Source organism: Adiantum capillus-veneris, chromosome 20 (assembly GCF_014529385.1).
Source record: "Adiantum capillus-veneris isolate H3 chromosome 20, ASM1452938v2, whole genome shotgun sequence".
NCBI lineage: Eukaryota > Viridiplantae > Streptophyta > Polypodiopsida > Polypodiales > Pteridaceae > Adiantum > Adiantum capillus-veneris.
Window position 1 is genome coordinate 123,409,277 of NC_140950.1, and position 19,310 is coordinate 123,428,586.

The 19,310-nt window shown below is 46.1% G+C and overlaps 1 protein-coding gene across 3 annotated transcripts in view; it reads left to right on the forward strand.

Moving 5' to 3' along the window:
* The window catches only part of LOC147433201 (uncharacterized), a 97,796-nt gene that overhangs the window by 36,468 nt on the left and 42,018 nt on the right, over positions 1 to 19,310 (forward strand). For all 3 annotated transcript variants that reach the window (XM_086492849.1, XM_086492847.1, XM_086492848.1), the window contains exons 2-3: positions 6,685 to 6,768; positions 6,864 to 6,916. In XM_086492849.1, coding sequence (XP_086348975.1) covers positions 6,685 to 6,768; positions 6,864 to 6,916 — 137 coding nt within the window. The remainder of the gene's footprint in view (positions 1 to 6,684; positions 6,769 to 6,863; positions 6,917 to 19,310) is intronic.

Sequence of the window (19,310 nt, forward strand, 5' to 3'; positions counted from 1 at the left end):
TCGTCTAGTCGTCGTCCTCATCGTTGTTAACATCGTTGGCAAGTCCAAGCATTGTAGAGATTTGTGCAATCAATAGTAGACCGCTCTCACCATAGAGAGTGGGGCCTTCAGAGGAGGGTCTGACAACATTCTGGTGTCGTATTCTTGTTTCTATCTCTCAGTCTCATGCACTTCCATTCTCAGTGTCCATTCACTTTGTTTGTGATCATTGCACTCTCTCATTAAAAACGGAAGGCTCTCCCTTCCATAAGAACAAAAAGGAACCTTGAGCACAGTTCGGAGCACTCATCTTGAGCAAAGTTCAACATTCATTCCGCTGCACCTTACAATTGCACTCTCTCTAAAGGAACGGAAGGCTCTCCCTTCCGTAAGTAAAAGGAACCCTTGAGCACAGTTCGGAGCACTCATCTTGAGCAATATCAACATTCACTTCCGCTGCACCTTACATATGGCTACGTAGATTACTGGGAGAGTTGTTTTTTCCCCTGACTGCTACAACTCGTCTTCTCTGCGACAATCAGAGTTGCATTGCTATTGCTGTCACGAGGACGTGGCAACTGCTAACCTTAGTTGGTTTCTTTCCAATGATTTTTGTTTAATTATTGAGACCCTCTTTTTGAAGTTGCAAATGGTCGGACATTGTATGGCCAATGTGAACGGTAGTTTCACCCGCAGACGGAAAATTGGTCGGCACTGGAATTCATGTAGTAAGAGGATGTCTAGGCTCAGTGCAAGGTCATGTAGGTCTCCCCGTCGCACTTAGCAAGTTGGTGAATACTAGGAAGTGAACTCAATAAAGGCATAAAGTCAAGGTGGGATCACCAACAGAAAGTATCCGACAGTTGGGCCACGTTGCACTTTGGATGCTGTCCCAATGAGGATAGATGGTCAGATGACCAGTTGGAGCCCAATGGAAGCATCTCCTAAAATTTAGGAACTGCTATTTTGGGCCGTGAAATGTGTTCGCGTCATTACCTCCGGTATGACAAGGGGAACATTTTATTACTATGCTGCAAAGTAAACTGATGCACTAGTTGAGAGATTTTTAAGTAGGAAGCCCAATGCGGGGAAATTGCATGTATGAGTGCCAAGTGGCACTTTTTGGTCAATTTACGAAGTTTGGGAGAACAGAACTCGTAACTGACTTTCTGGAGGAGTTTTGGAGGCTGTTAACACTGATTTTCAGCCATTTCTCTCCATGTTTGAGCTTCCCATGACTTTGCCTAGGTCTAAGTAGCTCATTTTCAGCATTGGAAGGCATCAGATGCGTGTTTATAGGGCTGTTTTGCTGCGTTTTCAGCGATACGCAGGTTTTGGCAGCCATGGAAATCTTCCCCTTTTTGCATCTATTTGTTCACAGCTGCATTACAAGTCAAGGGCAGCAGAGGGGGTGCTCTATTTATGCCGGGGGGATGCTTCATTGAGAACCTGGCTCACAGGTTAAGAGCTATGGAGTGCTTTCTTTCCCTCCCATGTACAGTGTGGTGCTAGGAGTGATGCCCTGCACGCTACACACTGCTCTCTCTCTCCCCTATGTGCAGTTATGTGATGCCCCACAAGAGGGCTCTTCATTTGACTGATGTACAGCTGTGTGGGTTCATGCTTTTGTGCTGAGTCAAGAGCCTCCTTAAGCAGGAACAGGGGTAGCTAATTGCTACTCCAAAGCAGGCACCGGTGAGGGTCATAACCTCACCGTACAGGTGCGCTGTGTATGCGCAAAAAATTGACTCTTTTTCAGCTATACGGACGCCATAACCATTGGGAATATGCCGCACTGGCAAAGGACAATTAGGGGACTGTTTGGGGCTGAAAATAGGGCAAAAACAAGTAAATACAGCGTGCTGGATTTACTGTTTTTGGGCAGGAATCAGAGGGTTTATGCCAGTGGAAGTGAGTTCCAGCAGGGGAATTGGTTTCGTGCAAGTTTTGGGGTTGTTATGTTGCCGAAATTTGGCCAAATCAAGTGGTGTCTAGTTGGATATAGACTCCAACTAGACAAAGGATTCTCAGGACTCTACTTTGTAAATTTATCCTCTCAAAGTATAAAGAAATACCGAAAGGGGCGCCAATTTTGGGGCCTACAGGTTGTCGGCGTTTGCTTGGAGCATTCTTGCTTCCGAGCCGTGTGTGTACTTAGGTGTTAATCCCCGTTACAGGTTACCTTTGCAAAGTACTCTGTGTGTGTCTAAAGTGAAGAATTTCGGATGAAAGCGAAAGCCTACCGCCCCACGGGCCAGTTTCATGGTTCCATTGCCGGGATATCAATCACTTTTTCCTCAAAGATTGAGCCTCGGTTGTTTTGGGTAAAGACATAGAGTACAGGAACTTGGAATTGCACTATGACTGACAGGATGAATGACACGAAGAAAGAGGGTTTCTCTTCACAAAACAGACAGGAAATTCCGCATGTACGCCCTGCCAAAAAGTGGTCAAATTAGGGTTGATTTTCTGCTACGTTTTAGGGTTTGCAAGTATGAACCAAGACGAGATAGGGAGAGGTTTCTTGGTGGTAGATTGGCCACTAGATCTCCTGCGGGAGTGATGTGAGTCTGCTAGGTGACACGCTCCTTGCCGATTCTCTGAGGCGATTGCTTGGATTCTTTGACGCATCGGTAAATCATCTTGAAATTTGAGCTTACTTGGTCATGGGTTGGTACATCATGTTGTGGCATTATGTTCGTTTACAGAGGCAAGAGCCTTTTGCACACGTATAAGTTAAGGGACATGTTGCAAGATGCTATGTGGTGAAGTTCAAGAACTATCCACCTATGGATGCAAAGTGGATGGAAGAGCGTGAACTGTCAGAGTCACCAAATGTATTGCAGCTTTACCTTAAGGCCTTTGGGTTACAGCCTACGTATGCCCCAACTCAATGTTTGCAAAGGAGGGTAATGATAGAGCTAGCACATCAAATGTATATGTACTCATGGATTCAGTGCAACAACAGTGTACAGTTTGACAAAAGTACGAAGGTCTCATTAAGTCATTTGTACATATGTTTTGACAATCTTTCTTGCGGATACATGCGATGATAAAAGGGTGCTTACCACACAAGATCATCTATGGCATGTATTTATGGTATGCAATCGAGGACGTTTGCGATTCAAGAGGGGGGTATGTCACGAGGACGTGGCAACTGCTAACCTTAGTTGTTGGTTTCTTTCCAATGATTTTTGTTTAATTTTTGAGACCCTCTTTTTGAAGTTGCAAATGGTCGGACATTGTATGGCCAATGTGAACGGTAGTTTCACCCACAGACGGAAAATTGGTTGGCACTGGTATTCATGTAGTAAAAGGATGTCTAGGCTTAGTGCAAGGTCATGTAGGTCCCCCCGTCCCACTTAGCAAGTTGGTGGATACTAGGAAGTGAACTCAATAAAGGCATAAAGTCAAGGTGGGATCACCAACAGAAAGTATCCGACAGTTGGGCCACATTGCACTTTTGGATGCGGTCCCAATGAGGATAGATGGTCAGATGACCAGTTGGAGCCCAATGGAAGCATCTCCTAAAATTTAGGGAACTGCTATTTTGGGCCGTGAAATGTGTTCTCATCATTACCTCCGGTATGACAAGGGGAACATTTTATTACTCTGCTGCAAAGTCAATTGATGCACCAGTGGAGAGATTTTTAAGTAGGAAGCCCAATGCGGGGAAATTGCATGTATGAGTGCAAGGTGGCACTTTTTGGTCAATTTACCAAGTTTGGGAGAACAAAACTTGTAACTGACTTTTTGAAGGAGTTTTGGAGGCTGTTAACACTGAGTTTCAGCCATTTCTCTCCATTTTTGAGCTTCCCATGACTTTGCCTAGGTCTAAGGAGCTCATTTTCAGCATTGGAAGGCATCATATGCGTGTCTACAAGGCTGTTTTGCTGCGTTTTCAGCGATACGCAGGTTTTGGCAACCATGGATTTCTTCCCCCCTTTGCATCTATTTGTTCATAGATGCATTACAGGTCAAGGGCAGCAGAGGGGGTGCTCGATTTATGCTGGGGGGATGCTTCATTGAGAACCTGTCAAGGTTAAGAGCTATGGAGTGCTTTCTTTCCCTCCCATGTACAGTGTGGTGCTAGGAGTGATGCCCTGCACGCTACACACTGCTCTCTCTCCCGTATGTGCAGTTATGTGATGCCCCACAAGAGGGCTCTTCATTTGACTGATGTACAGCTGTGTGGGTTCATGCTTTTGTGCTGAGGCAAGAGCCTCCTTGAGCAGGAACACTGGTAGCTAACTGCTACTCCAAAGCAGACACCGGTGAGGGTCATAACCTCACCGTACAGGTGCGTTGTGTATGCGTAGAAAATTGACTGTTTTTCAGCGATACGGACGCCAGAACCATTTGGAATAGTGCCCCACTGGCAGAGGACAGTTAGGGGACTGTTTGGGGCTGAAAACAGGGCAAAAACCAGTAAATACAGCGTGCTGAATTTATTGTTTTTGGGCAGGAATCAGAGGGTTTATGCCAGTGGAAGTGAGTTCCAGCAAGGGAATTGGTTTCGCGCAAGTTTTGGGGTTGTTATGCTACCGAAATTTGGCCAAATCAAGTGGTATCTAGTTGGATATAGACAAAGGATTCCCAGGACTCTACTTTGTAAATTTATCCTCTCAAAGTATAAAGAAATACCGAAAGGGGCGCCAATTTTGGGGCCTATAGGTTGTCGGCGTCTGCTCGGAGCATTCTAGCTTCCGAGTCGTGTGTGTACTTAGGTGTTAATCCCCGTTACAGGTTACCTTTGCAAAGTACTCTGTGTGGGTCTAAAGTAAAGAATTTTGGGTGAAATTCAACGCCTACCGCCCTACGGGCCGGTTACAATTGCCAAGAACCCTATCTTTCATGCTCGGACAAAGCACATCGAGGTGCAGTACCACTATGTTTGGGAGCGGTTTTGGCTGGAGATCTTCATCTGGAGTATGTCCCTCATAGTTACCGGGGAACGCGTTCCCTAGGCCCTGGAATGCCGGAACATTATTCCCTCATCCCCTTCAAGGCCGGAACGTCCCGGAACGTTTTGCCGTTCCGGGTGACCACTTGATACCAGAACGGCTCCGGAACGGCCAACTCTCAAAATGGGGAGAAATGGGCAATTTTTTGCAAATTTGTAGTGAACATTAGGTGTTTTTTAAAGTGTGCAAGGACTCAAAATGCACCCCCACACACCCATTTCCTTCTCAAGCAAATCCTCTCACTCTCTCAAGCTCTCTCCCTCTCTTGAGTCTCTCCCTCTCACTGTTAAGCTCTGTCCCTCTTTCTCTCTCTCTTAAACTCTCTCCCTCTCCCTCCCTCTCGAGTCTCTCCCTCTCCCTCTCGCATTATCCATGGCCTAGGGGTCTTCAAATCGAGTTTTGTATGAGTATTAGAGTCCTTTGACTCTAATACTACTTGTATTCAAATTTCAAACATGTAGAGCTAAAAATTGCATTATTTGGGTGTTATTTATGCCTTTTGTTCCGTGCCGTTCCTGTTTCGGACCCTTTGCCATTCCCCCGTTCCTCGGGGTTCCTCGTCGCCATTCCCGTTCCGCGTTCGGGGTAACTATGATGTCCCTACTGCGGACAATGTAGCAGACATCTTCACGAAGGCTATACCTCAGCGGACCTTGGATTCTCATCTTCGACTCATCTGTGTTGTCTCAGCATTCTGTGTTGAGAGGGGGTGTTAGAGTTACACCACTGTTGCTTCGCCATTTTGTACGGCTAGTGATTGTCCCGGGTTGGCCACCCATCGCACATCATGTAGATTGCATGGGCGGACACTTTTAGCACGTGTCCGGCCGGTCATTTTCTGAGCCTTGCTGGGTGCACACATTTTTAGCCATTTTTTGGGCTTTTATGTTTTTTGCACCAGTTACACATTTTGCCCTACCTCAACCTAACATTCTATAAATAGAATGGTTAGGATCTTGTAGCCATACATTGTGTATTGAGAGCATCATTGCAGAGCACTCGTGTCTCTCTCTCTCTCTCTCTCTCTCTCTCTCTCTCTCTCTCTCTCTCTCCCCTCCCCCCCCCCCCCCCCCCCGAACGCATTTGAAATTGGGTTAGCTTAACTAGGAACATAATTAACCAAATTGCCAAATTGCTCAAAAGTCTAGGACCATTTAGCTTGTCAGTCGCTCCATAAGGCAAAGATTTGGCTCTTAGAATACGTTGTACCAAGTTGTCATGCATGAGGTAAGCAGATGCTACCTCCCTAGTGGTATATAAACACCCCCTTTTTAACTCATTTCAACCAAGTAATCTAGTTCATTTTGTGTCTATACTCTAGTCAATTTCCATTGAGCAATTAGCACGTTACTAGTATGAATGCAACCCTCTTTTATCCACCCTAAACCTAACATCTATGAGAATAGTGTCTGTGTTTTTGTTGCATCCCTCCTGTATGTGCGATTATTTTGTATGTTAGACGGCCTTTTTAAAATCTGTTTGTAGGGGATTCAAGATTCCGCAGTAGGCTATTCATACTGCAGGGCTCTTCTTTGGGTGGAAGATTTATCACCTGCTAGTACATGTATTCGATAACTGTCAGCACTTTAACTTAAGCTTGTTGGTTAATGAACTTCTTTATTCCATTCAAAATTCTATTTGGATATTATGCTTGGTGGTATGTACTGTAATCTTAAAATGATTTGTTGAGTATGCACAGGGAGTACGTAAATATTTGTCTTTGCATATATTTTCCAAGCAGGGAAAAAGTGGTTGTGAGCTGTTTTGAAAGACGAAGCTTTGTTGGTGAAGAAAAGTCACTAGGTGTTGAAACATACATCAGACAGTAATTATCACTTGAATTCTGGGCTATTTTGGGACTATACATTAGGTGTGCTTGTTTTGCTTCCTCTTTGATTTTTGGTTATGTGGTTGCTGAAGGTTGCAGATCAGAATGGTGAGCATTAGGAAAAGGAGACACCTTGGTATACAAGGTAAGTTTTGTTACTCATTCTCTGGCTATGGCATATTTGCAACTAGTGTGTGTGTGTGTGTGTGTGAGAGAGAGAGAGAGAGAGAGAGAGAGAGAGAGAGAGAGAGAGAGAGAGGGAGAGAGAGAGATTCAATGAATCGTTTATTTACATTCATTTGCAAAAGACCTAAGAGATCAGAAAACTACATCGTCATCATATGATCCAAAAGAGTGTGTCCTTGAATTTGTGCGCAAAGTCTTCTCTCTCTCTCTCTCTCTCTCTCTCTCTCTCTCTCTCTCTCTCGCTCCCTCTTCATCCCTCACTCATTCTCTCTTCTTTATGGTCCAATTTCATGTCGCCTTTTTCCCAACCCTCTAAAGATCCCCAATTCTAATGTCTTTTCTCTGCCATCCACCCTTTCCTTTTCACGTGGTTTGGATATACACGCTTTTATTACATGTGTAGAGGTACTTGCGTGCGGTGTTCTTGTAATGATGTATTGTGCTCGTCTCTTTTGAAACAATTAATGGGGAGGAGCTCAAGGCTCCTTGGACTCTGCCTCTGAGCACACGTCGGTTAAAACCCCCAACCATAGCTACCATCCGGAAGCACCGCCTTGTCGAGGCTAGCATCCTAGGATGTAGGGACACACCTGTAAGATGGAGCATCCCATACCTTCTGGCCTCACCTCCTCGAGGTGACTTGATGCATGCCTAACCTCACGGGCTAACCTTGGGCACTTTGCTAGTGGGGGTTGTCATCTACGAATGAGGCCTTGGCCTCCTTTTATAGGTGCTCAACCACATTGATCGAGTTCACGCTACATCTCTCCGGACAGTAGACATCTATACGACCAATGCCTTAAACTCGGTCTCCTCTCCTATGATGTGGTCATAACATACTTCCCTCCTTTAGGATCCCCGATGTCCACATCAATTAGGTGGGGAAAGGGAAACTAAGCTTTTAGAGCTCTAATAGACTCCCATGTAGCTTTCAAGTTGACCCGTGATTAAGTACTCGTCATGGGCAGCTCCATGAAAGTGCTTCCGAGCATAGCGCTCGTTGGTGCTGCCTGCACCCCCCCTCGCTATCGCTGATTTCTCTCGCCCTCGCCTAGCCTCTCCCACCCCCACCTCTTGCGCGTTGCCTTCGGTCCCCCCGGTCCTCAACGTGCTGACCCCTGCCCAACACTTGCACGCTGCCCACCCGCCCAACACCTGCCCGTTGCCTCCTGCTCCCTGCCCGCACACTGCACCCTGCCGCCCCCTGCCCCCTGCTTCGCTTCATTGCCCTCTCTCCTCCCCCCCTCTCGCCATACGCCTCCGTTGTGGTGGGCTATTTGAAGCCTATTGGCGACGGTTTTGAAAGCGCGAAGGAGAGGCTACCGGGAGATGCGCGAGGTGAAAGGGTGCATGTTTGGGCTGGGTAGAGCCAGGCGTGAGTGCAAGAAGGAGATGGCACTACAAATCAAAAGCAGAGAGAGAGAGAGAGAGAGCTCGTACGATGCGAAGGAGAGGCTACCGGGAGATGCGCAAGGTGAAAGAGTGCAGGTTTGGGCCGGGTAGAGCCAAGCGTGAGTGCAAGAAGGAGATGACGTTGCAAATCGAAAGGGGAGAGAGAGAGAGAGAGAGAGAGAGAGAGAGAGAGAGAGAGAGAGAGAGAGAGAGAGAGAGAGAGAGAGAGAGCTCGTAAGATTTTGGGGAAATCCACTTATTGGATTTTGTGGCTTCCACCAAGGGCAAATACTTTTTCTCATTAAGTCTTGTGATCCGAAATATATGACTTCAATAAATCTAAAACCATTGAGTTGGCTATCTCAAATTGCCCATTTGTCTTCGGGTGGAATAAGGACGAGAACTGCAACCTCGTGGTAATGTTTTCCCAGATTGCCCTCCAAAACAAACTAGTAAACTGGGAATCTCTGTCCAAAGCAATGGACTCAGGCATGCCATATATTCGGAAAATCTGTGAGATAAACAGTTTGACCAAATGATCGGGCTTAACTTTCTTCTTTACCATAAAGAAGTGAGCCCGTTTACTGAATCCGTTGATGATTGTCCAAATGCCATCATGCTCACTTTGAGCCTTGTGGAGATCAAAGATGAAATCCATAGGAATGCTTTCCCAGGGGTGGGTGGGAAAGGGTAAAGACTGTAAGAGTCCGTGTGCCTTATGCCTTTCAAACTTGACCTTTTGGCATACTAAACAACTGCGAACAAAGTCATCCACATCCTTTTTAAGCCTCGGCCAATAGAAGTAACGCTACACCAGGGTCGTTGGACGTGACGTCCCGTCTTGTCCCGTCCCGTCCAGTGGTTTTGTCCGTCCCGTCCGGTGGGATTAACGGCCATTACAAAAAATCCTCAAGCTCTCCATTGCATAAACCTCTCAAGCTCAAGTTTCAACCCTCAAGAGTCAAGCTCTACATCTCTCAAGTGTTCTATCAATTGTCTAATTGTCTCAAGTGTAAAATTTAGGCTTAAGAATTGCGTGTTTTTATTTTCGAACGTACGTAATGATGTCGTACAACATAAAATTTTCTATTCGATGAGTACCTCACGTCTTCGTACGTGGACAAAACGTGCGTGACCGTACGACCACCCTGCGTTCCACATCCTTCAAGGTGGTATCTATGTCACGGTGGCCTTTAAAAGGTGGACAATGGCACTCTTTCAAAGCCTTTTCCCTCAAAGGTTGTGTAACACACAACATCGTTTTCTGCATCAAATAGCCATCTTGTATGGAATAGCCTGAAATTGTCTCCCCATCCTGAATCCTAGTAAAAATCTCAGAAAAGTCAAAATTTGTGGCGTACTGATCAACCATATCCTCGAAGCTTCTGGGATGAATCGCGGAAATAGCCAGAATCCAAGGGCTTCCGAGACAATGCATCTGCCGCTAAGTTTTTTTACAATCCCTAAACATGGACTATTTGAAAGTGAAACTGTGACAAGATGTTGGCCCACTGCGTCTGCTTTTCCGAAAGCTACTTCTGCGACAAGTAGTAGCGTAAACTTTGGTGATCTGTAAAGACTGTAAAGTCGGCTCCGAGAAGATGGTGTTGCCATTTCGTAAAAGCATGGATCACTGCTAATAGCTCTTTTTCATAAATCTGTGCAACCATTTCAGGACGTAAAAACATCATGCTCTTATTATCACATGCACAAGCTACTTCATGGCAAGGGTTTAGTTCAGTCAGTTAGCTTAGCTTAGGAAATGATCTGGCACCTATGTGAGTCTGTTCGCCAACCGTGCATGTCCAGACACTTAGATTAAGTGCATATCCTCTGGTTGCTCACATCATGATCATCAGATTTCCATCAGAACCCATCAGGAGCATTTTTACAGTGCATAGACCAATTTTTCCTATTTTTGACATTTTTCACTTACTATCTTTAAGTGACTTTTGTTGGAAACTGGGTAGGGCAATTTAGAACCTCAACTATATAAGCAAACCTAGCACTAGCACTTTCTGGCAGAAGAGGCAGCAGGAACATTGTGTTCAACAAGCACCTTCTCAGCAGGGACCCCCCTCCCCCCCCCCCCCCCGGGGGCAGGAGACCTAGCCTTTTCAGCTAAGACAAAGCCAGCGTTTTTCAGCATTGCAGATCCTCCAGCGTTTTGCATTGCAGATCAGCCCGACGACAGCAAGACACAGCATATCAGCCATAGCGTTAGTAGATTTCCACAGCAGATCAGAATTGAGCCCTAGCGTTTTTGCATCAGCATGACCACTTAGCGTTTTGCAGATCTACCGTGACAAATTCAGCATATAGACTAGCCTTTTCAGTTATCAGCAGTCAGATCCTGCAGAACAAGTCCTGAACCTCGCATATCTCACCTTCCCGCAGCAGATCCTCGCCGCACAGTCAGATCCATCGAAGTTTGCAGTTTCAGCCCGGAAAATGCAGATTTCAGCATCTGCATTTTCAGCACGTCGTCGTCGCATCGTTGCCATCGACATCGTCAGTGACATAGAATTAGAATTAAGTAGATAAAGATTTGCAGATTTCAGCCATTAGCGTTTTCAGATTTCAGCCCGTCTTGTTGTCGTCCTCATCGTCGGCAAGTCCAAGCATTGTAGAGATTTGTGTAATCAATAGTAGACCGCTCTCGCCATAGAGAGTGGGGCCTTCAAAGGAGGGTTTTGACAACATTCTGGTGTCGTATTCTTCTCTCTCTATCTCTCAGTCTCAGCACCTTCATTCACAGTGTTTGTCACTTTGTTTGTGATCATTTGCACTCTCTCACTAAAGGAACGGAAGGCTCTCCCTAACGTAAGTAAAAGAGACCTTGAGCACAGTTCGGAGCACTCATCCTGAGCAAAGTTCAACATTCACTTCCGCTGCACCTTACATTGGTATCAGAGCTTTGGCAGTGTTCTGTATCACTCAAGGAAAGAACCACAAGAACCACATAATTTTGTTTTGCTTGTTGCTGTCGCACGTAACCCAAGTCGAAATGGGCGTGTCGATTCTTAATCGTGTTTTTGAAGAGTGACAGGAAACCCAAGAAAGAAGGGCTTGTCCAGCCTCCCCTTGTTTCTCTTTTCACTCATTGAGAGCGGACTGTGCACTTCGTGGCTGGCCAATCGACGTGAGGTGGGAAGGGGTGCGCCCGCGGAAAAGAGAAGAGCTCGAGTAAGAGAAGATACTTCTCTAACACAGATTGCAAGCGAAAGAAGAACCTCAAGAACCTCAAGAACCTCAGAGAGAGAACCCCCCCCCTGAAGCAGAGCACTCAGACACAAACGGAAGAGAGAGAACCCCCCCCTTGAAGGCCAAGGTGGTAAACCGGCAAACTCCAAGCCAAAAAAGTGATCTCGATCATAAGAGGGAAGAAGGAGGTGGATGAAACTAGAGGGTGAAGCCATCGGCCTATGAAGGGCTAGAGGTGGCGGTGGCAGACATCTGTCGAGAAGGCGTCCTATCCTTAGGATCTGAATCCTTCTTGCGGTCCCGCCTTCGTTTATAACATTTTGCTGCAAAATGAGTAATGTTAGGGCGAGAAGGTGTACAACCAGGTCCAGACTGTCCAGGAGCACTACCACCCCTACTGGATGTAGAGACCAATGCAGTAGAATCCGCAGAGGCGTTTGAGGTGGCTTTGTCCTGAATGCGTGAAGCTATCTGCTACACAGCGGGTAAGAGCTCCTCCCAAGTGATAGGAGTAGGGCACGTGGAGGTAGTAAGTGACTGGAACAAGGAATCATGGGAAGCTTGAGCAACAACCGAGTTGCCATGCCCTAGGAAGAAATCTGGTGTTCACAAGATGCTAGCTCATCGCGGAGCAGAAGCATTCGGGATATAAAGTCGTGGATAGTCGAAAATGACGAGACTAGTAAGTCCATCAAAGTCTTCTCCAGAGCGAGGATCCTTCCGGGTGTCTTCGCCTCGTACATGTTGCAAAGGAAACCCCATACCTCAAGTACAACGGTGTGAGAGCGTAAAGACGTCAACACGCTATCCGCACAGTTGATGAGTAAGAAAGAGTAAACTTTGCAATGGTTAAGATTCCACTGATCCACCATAGCCTGTGTAACCACAGTACCTGATCCGATAGAAGCAATACCATGAGAAGAAGTAGATGAGGAACCAGCACGTGTAACTACATAAGAAGTGGTAGCTGATGATGTCGATGTAGAAGCACCAGATACAGGAGCAAGGCTAGGACACGCGAGATACAGGAGCAAGGCTAGGACACACGGCATTGGCAGGATTGGTAAGCCAGTCTCAAAGGTCAAACTGCATAAGCATCACCATGATCTTCATCTTCCAGATGACAAAGTTGGAGCCATCAAGCTTTTCGCTGGGAGGAAAGATGGGCATGGCTGGGAGCTTTGCCATAGATACAGACAAAACATAGTAGAGAAGTCTTTTGTGCAAAATCAGAAGCAAAGGTGAGGATAGGATCGCAAAACCACGCCGGATAGAACTCCAGAAGACCGCGAAGTAGGTGGTACGTGATGGGGTAGGCAAGGGAAACCCGAAGGGATGCCGATGAAGCAAAGTCGAGGTGCTGTCCAAACCTGAAATCGTAGCAAAAGGGAGCTCGAAACACCACGAGAACGCAGGAGTTTGAGCAAAAAACACCAGGTGATGAACACCGGATGCCGAGTTTAGTAGGTGAGGGCTGTAAATGCACCAAAACAGGCTGAAAATCAGCAGGTAAGTAATTGGGAAATCGCCGGCAATAGTCACAACTGTTCAGCTTCCAAGAGGGAAGATCAAGGGGCAAGGAGCAGGGCTCCGGCTGTCCAAGATCGGCAAGCAAGAAAACGCTGAAGTAGAGGGTAAAAAACGCTGGTCGAATGGTGTCTTGGCTGCCACAAAAAACGCTAGATCCACAGGGTAGTTGAAAAACGTTGGTCGAATGGTGTCCTGGCTGCCACAAAAAAACGCTAGGCCAAGGATGGGGAAAAACGCTGGAGCAAGGAGAGCGCAGGTGGTGGCGATAAGGCAAAGGGAGGGAAAGGCGCTAGCAAAGGGTGCAGAAAAAGATACTGTCCACCAAAAACGCAAGGGTTGAGAGCAAAAAAGCTGGATCCCAAAAGAAAAAGCTGATGGGAAAGAGGTGATTATTCGCGATGGAAATCTGTGCAGAGTCCTCCCAGTTGTAGGCAATGGCAGATCCAAGCCTAGAGCTTTGATACCATGTCAGAGTGAGCAGCGGAAGGTGGGGAGAGAGATAAAGTTGGGTCGGACAATTCCAATAAAACATCCCACGATTTCTAAAAATGTCACTTATTAACAAGTTAATAAACTCACTTATAAGAGGTGCTTCAGATGCATATAAATACCTAGGCTAGGTATTGATGCAATTGTATGGAAACATTCCCCATTTCCTACATCTAGCAGACACTGGCTGTGCTCATGTGTGTCAGAGTGAGCAGCGGAAGAGAGAGAGAGAGAGAGAGAGAGAGAGAGAGAGAGAGAGAGAGAGAGAGAGAGAGAGAGAGAGAGAGAGAGAGAGAGAGAGAGAGACAATGGCGATGGACACACAAGAGACGTATGGAAAAGGTTGGCAAGCCCCAATAACTCTAGATGGCAAAAACTGCTGTGTACAAGATGGCAAGATGAATGGGAGAGTGCATCCCCCCCCTCCTATATATAGGAGAATAAAGAGTAGGTAGGGCAAACCAGAAGCCCCAACGACCATGCACAAAAAACCCATAATGAGGAAAAAATGGAAAAGGACCAAAATAGGTCCGTCTGGGAAAAGTGTTGAGCAAAACCCTAAATGTGCCTGAAGATCCCTGTCCAGCAGGTGTACGGGTGGCCAACCCACAACCAAGGGCCAGTGCACACGATGTGTGTTAAGCCTGTAGGCAGGGTGCGAAGCATCTGGAGATGAAGAATCTAACAATGTGCGATCAGAGGGTATGCAACTACTCTAAAGTGTCTTGGCATGCTGGTCTTGCACACAGGCCAATGAGGGTGCCAGAACACTTCCTAGGCTGTCCTAAACCTTGGAAATAGGAGTTAGCTTGCCCACATGCACATCGGGTTAGATGTGCACGTGACATTTTCCATTTTTGTGAGTTATCTACCATGACCTAAATGGCATCATTGCCACGACTGTTTGGTAAACCAACTTAAAATGCTGAAATATAGTGCCACTTGGTATGAGGGATGTAGTAGGCCGGTTGTCTTTAGGTGCTTTGCTTTATTGACCTTACATTGATTGCACTTCTTTGCATAGCTCTCTATTTAAGGGTGCATTCTTGGCCAAGAGAAATATATTTTCTAATGCTAAAGTTCTTTGGATGCTTGGGCCCTGAGTGTCGAGTGCTCAAGTTTGAGACAATTGCTTTTAAAAGAGAAAAGCTTTTATTATTACTGCTTTTGGGGCATCCCTTGTACTTATAAATCAGTGGGCAAGGCCTCACTTCTCAGAGCATCTAGAAGCAGAGTTTGAGAGTGAGCACCTACCCACCCTCTTGTACTTTGAACACAGATTAATACAAAAAGAAATACCGAAAGGGGCGCCAGTCTTTGGGGCCAATACTTCTTGGCACGGAACTACGCTTGGCCGTGTCGACGTAATTGTGAATTGTGAACTGTTTTGAAGCGAATCTCTGTTGTGTCGCGATAGAAGCTTGACTTGGGATGTCCAAGTTTGTTACAGTGGTATCAGAGCGCGACCGATTTCTCTTCAACTGGGAAATCCAATCCTTTTCTTGCGACACTTATGGTTTCTAACAAAAATCAGTCGACTTCTTATGCATCTGGGAATGGGGAAGGAGATCACGGAGAAGATTCTCATGAGCAATCAGAGGAAGAGTACGGCCCACCTCGACCTACTCAGTTCGAGATTGAAGAGATGGAACGTTGACGATTGGTTGACAAGGCAACAAAGCAGATGATTAAAATTGCGAAGGATCTAAAATTTGCAAAATTTTTGACTCAACAATCCCTCGCCGGAGTACACACCCAGTGGCAGATGGTCACAGAGCCACCTATCAAACCGGCAATCAAGAAACCTCCTTCTCCGAGGATGTTTACAGAGCAAGAATTACAAGAGGTGGTTTAGACACAGATCAGCCAGCTTTTGGACGCAAACAATAAAGCCAAAAAGCACCACAAAAAGCATAAGAAAGGAACTGACTTCCCGGGTTATTTGGGTCGTCAATCTTCTTTTGCATCGACGAGAAATCAGACGAAGCGTGTACGAATTGAAGGACTACCCAGTTCCTCTTCTTCTTCTTCTTCTTCTTCTTCTTCTGACAGTTCTTCTAGCTCTTCTGACTTGAGCAAAGAAGATAGAAAAGGCAAAAAGCAAAGCAAAAAGCAAAACTTCGGAAGGGGCAAGGAAAAGGCAAAGAAGCCTAAATTTCGCCCAGTTTTTGACAGTTTTACAGAGGACTCATCCTCAGATTGTCACGTGACACATCCAACCCTATGTGTCCGTGGACAAGCTACAGCATGATCAGGGTTCAGTCCATCCAGTCAAGTCTAGATTAGCAGTGATCTGGCACTTTTGTGAGTCTATTCGTAGACCGTGCATGCCCAGTCACTGAGTGTAGATGCATATCCTCTGGTTGCACAGAGCATGATCATCAGTATTCCCTTCAGAGTCCATTAGATTCAGTCAGGGGAATTTTCCAGTGCATTTAGCCTATTTTCCCTATTTTTGGTATTTTCGCTTATTATTTTTAAGTGACTTTCCAACAAAAGTAGGTAGGGCAATTTTGCTAAGCTAACATATAAGCAAACCCAAGTTAGCACTAAATGGCAGAAGAGGCAGCAGAAGCTTCCCGCTCAACAGGCAACTTCTCAGCAGTACCTCCCCCAGCACCCCTAGCGTTTTTGGATCCCCAACCTCGCCGGGCATTTTCCCAGATGCTTGGCGATTTCAGCCCTGCATCATCACCGTCGACAGTCAGGCCCTAGCGTTTCCTGCTAGGCATCACTATTGCCATCCAAAACCCACATCAGCCTCAGTGTTTTACTAATGCTAGCAACGCCTGCATCTCCTCAGCGTTTTCAGCCACAAAAACGCCAGCCACACCTGCAGACCCTCAGCGTTTTCAGCCAGCGACATCAGCAACAAAAACGCAGATTTTCAGCAGTGACAAAATGCAGATTTCAGCAGATAGAAACGCAGCAGAATTCAGCCTAAGTGGTTGCAGCAGAACCCCCAATTTCAGCCCATGAAAACGCAGCCAAAACAGTCACTTTCAGCCACCGAAACAGTCCCGAAATTCAGCAGATAGAAGACCACAGATTTCAGCCCTAAAGTCGTCGTTGTCATCACCGTCGTCGTCATCGGCATAGTCCCAAGTTGCTTTAGTCCATTACATCTGCATTGTACCACTTTCTGCAATCAATAAGTAGACAACTCTCGCCGACGAGAGTGGGGCCTTCGGATGAGGGTTTTACAACGTCTCTGGTGTCGTATCTCTCTTCTCTCTCTATCTCCCAGTCTCATACACTTGCACGCACAGTGTCCGTTCACTTTGTTTGTGATCATAGCACTTTCCATTAAGAACGGAAGGCTCTTCCTTCCATAAGAACTAAAAGGAACCTTGAGCACAGTTCGGAGCACTCATCTTGAGCAAAGCGCAAACATTCATTCCGCTACACCTTACACAGATAGTTCAGACTCCGACGATCACTTGTTTTATGCAAAGAAGAAACATTTTTATAAAGCCAACCAACATGATTTCCTCGAAGATAAAAGCAAGAAACTAAGAGAATTCAAAGAAGGTGGACAATCAATTAAGTTTGACTCTTTTTCTGGATTTCGAGATGCTCCGAGGGCTTTGGCCTTCATACAACAGTTTAACATAGCTTTCTTTGGAGGGCATTTGTAAGGTGCAACGGAATGATTGTTTGCGCTTTGCTCAAGATGAGTGCTCCGAATTGTGCTCAAGGTTCCTTTTAGTTCCTATGGAAGGGAGAGCCTTCCGTTCTTAATGGAAAGTGCTATGATCACAAACAAAGTGAATGGACACTGTGCGTGCAAGTGTATGAGACAGAGAGATAGAGAGAGAAGAGAGATACGATACCAGAGATGTAAAACCCTCCTCCGAAGGCCCCACTCTCGTCGGCGAGAGTGGTCTACTAATGATTGCACAAAGTGGTACAATGACGATGCAATGGACTGATGCAATCCGGGACTATGCCGATGACGACGACGACTTAGGGCTGAAATCTGTGGTCTTCTAACTGCTGAATTTCGTGACTGTTTCGAAGTCTGTTTTGGCTGCGTTTTGGAGGGCTGAAAATGGGGGTCTTCTGCAACCAATTAGGCTGAATTTACTGCTGTCCGATAGGGCTGAAAACGCTGCCTTTTTGACGCGGCAATGGCTGAAAACCACTAACGCTGATCTGCTTGCTGAGCTAGCAAAAACGCTGGCCTTGATGAACTCCAAAAACGCTGATGACTGAGATTGGAAAATGCTAGCAAACTGATGCTTCTATTGGCGATTGGGTGGATCTGCAACTGCTAGGGGACTGGGAGATGATGGCGATCATGCAATGGATGGAAACACCAGGGATCTGGGTACTGTTGCTGATGCGGAAACTATCAAGACAGAAAACGCTAGGTGCTTGAGGGTGTTGGCGATGACGGCAATGGAAAACGCCAAGGTTCTTGTTGGGTTCTGTTGAGAGGGTGCCTATTGAGCGGGAAGCTCCTGCTGCCTCTTCTGCTAAAAAGTGCTAACTTGGGTTTGCTTATATATTAACTTAGCAAAATTGCCCTACCTACTTCTGTTGGAAAGTCACTTAAAAATAATAAGTGGAAAATACCAAAAATAGGGAAAATAGGCTAAATGCACTGGAAAATTCCTCTAACTGATTCTAATGGATTCTGATGGGAATTATGATGATCATGCTGTGTGCAACCAGAGGATATGCATCTATACTAAGTGATTGGGCATGCACGGTTTACGAATAGACTCACAAAAGTGCCAGATCACTTCTAATCTAGACTTGATTGGACTGACTGAACCCTGATCATGCTGTAGCTTGTCCACGGACACATAGGGTTGGATGTGTCACGTGACAACATTACTTAGAGCGCTCCAAGATTCGGAGGGCTACATCTTTCTTCAAGGAAAATGCTCGAACATGGTGGTCCACCCTTCAGAGAAAGGAAGCTCCAGTTAATTGGTTGAAATTCAAAAGGCTTTTTATTTCTTCTTGGTTGACTCGGGAGTACGAACGAGATGTACGAATTGCTTGGAATCATCTTCGTATGACCAAGGGAGATTCTCTGGACGCTTATTCCGAGAGATTTTGGAGCTCTTTTCTACCAGCCTCTTCATTTAAGAAGGTCTCATTTAAAGAACAGATTGAGCGGTTTTGCTGCAGACTTCCTACAGAGATCCGAGACTACTACTCGGAACCAAAGTCAAATTCTATTCAAGAATTGATGGATCATGCAAAACGGGGTTTTGCCATACATTCAGGCAATCTGACTTACCCCACTGATGAGATCTTGACTCAGAGAACCCAACAGACTTTTAATAATGAAAGTAGATAGAGAAAGAGTTCCCAAGAAAAGAAAGACAAGGATTCACGACGCCGGCTCACTCTTCGAGAGAGGGCCAACTACATCAAAGAGGGGAAGTGTTTCGGATGCGGGGAACATGGGCACGTCTCCGCTAAGTGCCCTAAAAAGGCACAGCAAGAACAAAATGAAGACATGCCAGAGAGTTCGAGAGCAGCTGAGGAACGTGGCAGAAAAGGCAAGATGAAAGCAGGATTGGTTCTAGATTGCATGGGTACTGACCCAAGCATGATTGATGAAAGTACAGAACTTTGCCGAGCTTGGGGCAAAGTGAAAGATCAAGAAGCCCTGAGTTTCTTTGATGGAGGAGCCAAGGCCAACTTCATTTCACCTGAACTGGCGGCGCGGCTCGAGATTACACCTGATCGGATGGGACCACAAGCAAAGGTAGTTCTAG